The sequence below is a fragment of the Salvelinus sp. IW2-2015 genome, unplaced genomic scaffold (assembly GCF_002910315.2).
Source record: "Salvelinus sp. IW2-2015 unplaced genomic scaffold, ASM291031v2 Un_scaffold667, whole genome shotgun sequence".
Taxonomy (NCBI): Eukaryota; Metazoa; Chordata; class Actinopteri; order Salmoniformes; family Salmonidae; genus Salvelinus; species Salvelinus sp. IW2-2015.
In genome coordinates this window covers 506,462-514,480 of record NW_019942592.1, presented here as the reverse complement: position 1 = coordinate 514,480, position 8,019 = coordinate 506,462, and the positions used below count along the sequence as shown (strand labels likewise).

General features: G+C 39.8%; 1 protein-coding gene across 1 annotated transcript; it reads left to right on the top strand.

Moving 5' to 3' along the window:
• LOC112068741 (small ribosomal subunit protein bS16m) lies at positions 1 to 2,573 on the top strand. Its single transcript, XM_024135939.2, has 3 exons — positions 1 to 149; positions 802 to 1,068; positions 2,175 to 2,573. Exons 1-3 carry the CDS (start codon positions 137 to 139, stop codon positions 2,420 to 2,422), a joined length of 528 nt encoding a protein of 175 aa, XP_023991707.1. The 5' UTR covers positions 1 to 136; the 3' UTR covers positions 2,423 to 2,573.
• Positions 2,574 to 8,019: the final 5,446 nt, after the last annotated feature.

Here is an 8,019-nt window from a genome sequence, read left to right as displayed (position 1 = left end):
ATCACTTCCTGTTTAAAAATGGCTGCACCCTTACTAATGTCACATTAGACAATAGAAGTGCTATTTTCTCTAATGTTGAAAACGTTTTTGATCTTTTACGTATTCGTTTGACCTCTTTTGCAGGGTATACCTAAACATGGTCCATCTATGTAAGTATGATCAGGTTGCTATTTAATTAACTAACGCTGTAAACATGGGCTAACTAGCACGTTGGGGTACGTTTATTAGCTAACCGGAAATGTCTCTAACTTTACTGTTGACGAGCCTAGCCATGATTATGGTGTCTAGCTAGCTAGCAGTTATACCAATGATGTTTATTTCATGGAATAGACAACAGATAGCTACACAATAGCTAGACATTGAGTGTTATTTGTATTATGGGAAGGCCACTTGGTAATGAGTTATTGTCCAGACATGAAATACTGTTGGGTGTGTGGTGTTCCCATTTATTGCAGATTATGTTAAAAGAGAGCTCCACCATGTTAAATTATCGTTGCGGTGGGTGGCGATCCATATTCAAGTATTTTGCAGACAGCATAGTGTTATTGGCGCGGTTGTGGTGTATAAGCAGTAAAAACAGTGTCAATCCCTAATTTACCTGGCTAAACACCTGATAACCTTTGACCTAGCTATGCACCTAACAAAACACCACCTGAACTGTGGTCACAACTAATTGCTTACTCTTTGACTGAAAACATCCTACTTCAAATGCTGTTCTATTTTTAAGCCAATTTAATTGCATATGAATTTCACCATTTAACGAAACAATACAATGCTGATTTTGTTGTATTATCCTTACAGCATCCTTCCTACTGAAGACGTACCATGGAGGACACATTGTCATCAGATTGGCAATGGCTGGCCACAAACAGTCTAACAGACCTTTCTACCGCATTGTGGCAGCTTACAACAAGCGAGCACGAGACAGTAAATAMATAGAACAGCTAGGCTCTTATGACCCCCTGCCAAACATCTACAATGAGAAACTGGTCAGCATCAACTCTGACAGGATCAAGTACTGGATGGGCTGCGGTGCACATCCAACGAAGCCTGTGGCCAAACTTCTAGGTGTGTTCCCTCTACCCTCACCATGACAACACACACTTTACAGGTTTATTGAAACGACCAGTGTAAGACCTACATCATGGAAAAGACACTAAATCACAGGTTCATAAACTAACTATACTGAACCAAAATATAAACGCACCAGTTTTTACTATTTTACTGAGTTACAGTTTATGTAAGGAAATCTGTCACTTGAAATAAATTCATTAGGCCCAAATCTATGGATTTCACATGACTGGGAAACATAAGGTAATGGTGGCAGATGAATGGCATGACAATTTATTTTTTATACCTTTATTTAACTAGGCAAGTCAGTTAAGAACAAATTGTTATTTACAATGACAGCCTAGGAATAGTGCCTTGTTCAGGGGCAGAACGACAGAGTTTTATCTTGTCAGCTCGGGGATTTGATCTTGCAACCTTTCGGTTACTAGTCCAACGCTTTAACCACCAGGCTACCTGCCGCCCCAATTGGGCCTCAGGATCTCGTCACGATATCTCTGTGCATTCAAATTGCCATTGATAAAATGCCATTTTGTTCGTTATCCGTAGCTTATGCCTGACTTTACCATAACCCCACCGCCACCATGGGGCTCTCTGTTCACAATGTTGACATCAACAAACCACTCACCCACATGACGCCATACACATGCTCTGGGGTTGTGAGGCCGGTTAGATGTACTGCCAAATTCTCTAAAATGACATAGGAGGTGGCTTATGGCAGAGAAATGAACATTCATTTCTCTGGCAACAGCTCTGGTGGACATTCCTGCAGTCAGAATGCCAATTACACGTTCCCTCAACTTGAGACATCTGTGGTGTTGTATGACAAAACTGCACATTTAGTGACCTTTTATTGTCCCCAGCACAAGGTGCACCTGTGTAATGATGATGATGCTGTTAAGCAACATTTAGGAGAAAGAAGCTTTTTGTGCATATGCAACATTTCTGGGAACTTTAATTTTAGCTCATGATACATGGGACCAACACCAACACTTTGTTCAGTGTAGTATACTTTTAAATGTAATCAATACTTCCAATTAAGTCTCAATGCTACCTGGGAATCTATGTGGTCTAAGATACTGTTAACCCCATGTCTGTTCCTGTAGGACTGGCTGGGTTCTTCCCCCTGCATCCCATGACGGTGACAGAAACAGAGCGTCACAGGGCCCTGGCAGAACTAGCAGAGGAAGCAGCTCCAGAAGATGGAGTTAAGCAGCAGGAACTCATGAGAGCTGGAGCGTGGGGGACTGTCAAGCATAGCAGGATGTGGTTACTGTACATGAAGGACAGCTATAAATGCCATTCTCCTCCCAAAAGGTTAACTGTTTCCAGTGAAAGCCTTTGTTCTATGTGAACAATGAATATTCATAAGCAGTGCTTTTCCTACAAATTGTCTTTTTTTATTTCACCATTATGATAAGTGCTACATATTCACATCTCAAAAGCAAAGACATATGTTGGATGAACTTTTTGTTGTTGTGGTCAATTAAAGTTATAAATTAGCATTGTGTTTGGGATACTTTCAATGTTTCCAAATCATACGTTTTTAACATTAACATTGGCTAAATGCCAAATTGCTCAGTTAAGGCTTTTAATTCGATTTTCAGGAAGTATTTTATATTAGCTCAGTCACTTATCAAATGCTGAAAAAGCAAGGAACAATTTGTTTAAGTTGGTTTACAATTTGGCTTAACCCTGTCAGCTGTAGTTACAGATATTCCACTATTGACGTGCTGCCAAGATGAAACTAATGTGGATGTATTTTGCATAGAGGCCCCTGTGGGACAGTCATTTAACCTTTTGAGGTCCCATTTTAAACGAAAGAAAAACATATGTTGTACATAAAGTCTTCACATATAATCTAAGTGTATGTCATATCTATAAATTATGTATAAAGGATGTCATAACCAGGCACACTGTGGGGTGAATTGCCAAATGTCACATACCTCATTGTGTATGTTTATGCACCATTTATAGAGCATGACATATGCATATACAGTGAGGGAAAAAGATATTTGATCCCCTGCTGATTTTGTACGTTTGCCCACTGACAAAGAAATTATCAGTCTATAATTTTAATGGTAGGTTTATTTGAACAGTGAGAGAAAGAATATCAACAAAAAAATCCAAGAAACGCATGTCAAAATGTATGAATTGATTTGCATTTTAATGAGGGAAATAAGTATTTGACCCCTCTGCAAAACATGACTTAGTACCTGGTGGCAAAACCCTTGTGGCAATCACAGAGGTCAGACGTTTCTTGTAGTTGGCCACCAGGTTGCACACATCTCAGGAGGGATTTTGTCCCACTCCTCTTTGCAGATCTTCTTCAAGTCATTAAGGTTTCGAGGCTGACGTTTGGCAACTCGAACCTTCAGCTCCCTCCACAGATTTTCTATGGGATTAAGGTCTGGAGACTGGCTAGGCCACTCCAGGACCTTAATGTGCTTCTTCTTGAGCCACTCCTTTGTTGCCTTGGCCGTGTGTTTTGGGTCATTGTCATGCTGGAATACCCATCCACGACCCATTTTCATACCCTGGCTGAGGGAAGGAGGTTTTCACCCAGAAGATTGACGGTACATGGCCCCGTCCATCGTCCCTTTGATGCGGTGAAGTTGTCCTGTCCCTTTAGCAGAAAAACACCCCCAAAGCATAATGTTTCCACCTCCATGTTTGACGGTGGGGATGGTTTCTTGGGGTCATAGGCAGCATTCCTCCTCCTCCTCAAACACGGTAAGTTGGGTTGATGCCAAAGAACTCCATGTTGGTCTCATCTGACCACAACACGTTCACCCAGTTGTCCTCTGAATCATTCAGATGTTCATTGGCAAACTTCAGACGGGCATGTATATGTGCTTTCTTGAGCAGGGGACCTTGCGGGCGCTGCAGGATTTCAGTGCTTCACGGCATAGTGTGTTACCAATTGTTTTCTTGATGACTATGGTCCCAGCTGCCTTGAGATCATTGACAAGATCCTCCTGTGTAGTTCTGGGCTGATTCTCACCGTTCTCATGATCATTGCAACTCCACGAGGTGAGATCTTGCATGGAGCCCCAGGCTGAGGGAGATTGACAGTTCTTTTGTGTTTCTTCCATTTGCGAATAATCACAGAAACTGTTGTCACCTTCTCACCAAGCTGCTTGGCGATGGTCTTGTAGCCCATTCCAGCCTTGTGTAGGTCTACAATCTTGTCCTGACATCCTTGGAGAGCTCTTTGGTCTTGGCCATGGTGGAGAGTTTGGAATCTGATTGATTGATTGCTTCTGTGGACAGGTATCTTTTATTACAGGTAAGAAACTGAGATTAGGAGCACTCCCTTTAAGAGTGTGCTCCTAATCTCCGTTCGTTACCTGTATGAAAGACACCTGGGAGCCAGAAATCTTTTTGATTGAGAAGGGGTCAAATACTTATTTCCCTCATTAAAATGCAAATCAATTTATAACATTTTTGACATGCATTTTTCTGGATATTTTTGTTGTTATTCTGTCTCTCACTGTTCAAATAAACCTACCATTAAAATTATAGACTGATAATTTCTTTGTCAGTGGGCAAACGTACAAAATCAGCAGGGGATCAAATACTTTTTTCCCTCACTGTAGAGGATTTGTGAAGCATTTATGTCGTGCATATGAAACATTTATGTATGCTATATAAGTTGTACTTTATTTAAAATGCGACCCTGTTGGATGGTGGACGCAATATTTAAGTCCGTCAAACATAGGAGAGTAATGACATACAGTGCCTTAAAGTATTCATACCCCTTGACTTACTCAACATTTTGTGTTAGTCTGAATAAAAAATTGATTAAATAGATGTTTTCCTCACCTATCTACACACAATACCCCATAATAACAAAGTGGAAACATGTTTTTAGATTATTTTAAATTTTTTACAAATTACACTGAACAAAAATATAAATGCAACATGCAACTATTTAAAAGATTTAAAAGTTACAGTTTATTTAAAAGGAAATCAGTCAATTGAAATAAATGCATTAGGCCCTAGCCTATGGATTTCACATGACTGAGAATAGAGATATTCATCTGTTGGTCCTTTGCATTGAGTTCAATCAATCAAGTTTATTTTATATAGCCCTTCGTACATCAGCTAATATCTCGAAGTGCTGTACAGAAACCCAGCCTAAAACCCCAAACAGCAAGCAATGCAGGTGTAGAAGCACGGTGGCTAGGAAAAACTCCCTAGAAAGGCAAAAACCTAGGAAGAAACCTAGAGAGGAACCAGGCTTGATCAGACTGTTGATTGTGGCTTGTGGAATGTTGTCCCACTCCTTCAATGGCTGTGAGAAATTGCTGGATATTGGTGGGAACTGGGACACACTGTCATACATGTCAATCCAGAGCATCCCAAACATGTTCAATGGGTGACATGTCAGGTGAGTATGCAGGCCATGGAGGAACTGGGACATTTTCAGCTTCCAGGAATTGTGTACAGATCCTTGTGACATGGGGCTGTGCATTATCATGCTGAAATGTGATGCCGACATATGAAGGGCACAACAATGGGCCTCAGCTCTCAGGATCTCGTCATGGTATCTCTGCATTCAAATTTCCATCAATAAAATGCAATTGTGTTCGTTGTCCATAGCTTATGCCTGCCCATACCATAACCCCACCGCCACCATGGGGCTCTCTGTTCACAATGTTGACCACAGCAAACTGCTCTCCCGCACGACGCCATGTCTGTCATCTGCCCAGTACAAGTGAAACCGGGATTCATCTGTGAAGAGCACCCTTCTCCAGCGTTTTTGCTACATTAAGGCGTAATCATTCAGTCAATTGAGCATTTCTTGCCATTTTCATATCTCCATTGTGTCAGTTAATGCAAGATATTTAGGAAATGGAGCGAGATATTCAGGGCTATTGGGAGGGTTTTAGTGATAGACACTGCTGGGTTCAGTTACGGGTATAACATTGAGTGGAGAGGGAGGACTGTTGTGTCCTAACCTGTCAGGGAGTGGAGGGATTCTTTATTTCAATTGTTGTGATACATTTTGCAGGGTTATTGTGGTGGAATGGAAATCTGAAGGGTTTTGTAATTTTATATATCATTTTATCCAGCAATGGATATGTTTACAGTTTTTTTCTGAAATATCTGGTTTACAACTATTTTGTTGTCAGCTGAATAGTCATTTTATAACTATCATGAGTGACTTTCCCCCCCCTTTATCCACCAAACTGGTATTCACATCACTACAGATGGATCATGGCTAATTTAGTGATAATTTCCTGTAATCTGATGGGTGCTAATGAGACAAATAAGTTAATTAAATGTCTTGATTTTTTACATAGGAATAAAGTTGACATTGCTCTATTGAAAGAGACATCTTTTAGAGGGTGATGTCTGGAGACTTCATAACAAATACTACAAACTGGCAGCTGCTTCCGGCTTCATATCTACATCTAATGGGGTGCTTATTCTTATTTCTTATTCTTATTTCTTTTAGGTATTTTTCTTAAAACTGCATTGTTGGTTAAGGGCTTTTATAAGTAAGGTTGTTACTTACCTGTTGTATTTGGAGAATGTGACAAATAAAATTTGATTCGATTTTTATTCTACATAAACACAGTCTACCCCTTACAATTGAAAAAAGTGGAAATTATAAATAGGGCAGATCTACTTACATATGTTCCACTTTGTATGGAAAGAAAATAGCATTTGTATCTATTTAGGCTCCTAACTCATATGACAAAGATTTTCTCCCTACAGTAACCAGAAGCCCGCTCAATTTATCAGATTATACACTTATTATTGGAACTGACATGAATGCCATGATTGATTCTAAGCTAGGTAGATGTGGACTTCTCATAGCTCATCACAAGTGAATGCTTCCAATGCACTTAAACAATTTCTTAAAGATATTCATCTTAATGACTGTTGGAGAAGTTATAATCCCACAACTAAGGACTATACATGCTTTTCTGCTAGATTTGAACTTTCTCGAGAATTGATTACATTTTAACATCTACTGATATTACAGGTAACATGGAACTTATAAAAACATTGCCGGCCATTCTATCGGATCATAATCCAATTCTTTGTAAATTTCAAATCTTCCCAATGAAAAAGCATGCACTGAGATAGAGGTTTAATAATAATTTACTACACAACTCTGACTTCATCTTTCAGTTAAAATCCAATTAAAAATAATTATTTGGAAAAAATGCCTACTCAGTGTAGGACTCAACTATGGTATGGTTAGCTGTAAAATGTTTAATAAGAGGAAACACTTCACATTTTTCTTCTAATTTACAGAAATGAAGACTTCAGAAGACCAGTGAATTGTAAAATCATTGTAAAATGATGGAAGACTCTTAAAAACAACTATTCAACAAAGAGAGAAATTGAGCTTAAAACAAGTAGACTGGAACTTAATGACTTGTGACGTAAAGCAGAATTCATTATGCAGAGGATGTGACAAAAATACTGTTTCCAAGGGAGTAGGCCTAGCCACTTACTGGAGCTGCAGCTTAAACATGCTGAAACATCATCAATACAGCGAATCAGATCCCTTACTAAAGGACGGATATCTGATCGTACAGAAATACACTTTTAGAGCATATTATTCAGATTTATACAGTTCCTCACATCACTTTGATACTTCTGTTTGTCGACAGTTGCTGGAGAACCTTACGTTGCCCAAACTCTCTCAAGAAGAAACAGTTTTATTAGAGGATCCTCCCACTTTATCTGAAATGAAAGCTGCTGTCACGACTCCCACCGAAGGTGGCTCCTCTTCCTGTTCGGGTGGCGCTCGGCGGTCGTCGTCACCGGTCTACTAGCTGCCGCCGATCCATTTTCCCTTTTCTGTTGGTTTTGTCTTATTGGTTACACCTGTTTCTTGTTAAGGTTTTTAGTTGGGCTATTTAAGCCGGTAAGGCCCGCCTGCTCTTTGTGTGGGCTTATTTTTCCTCTGTGTATGTTTGTGGTAGT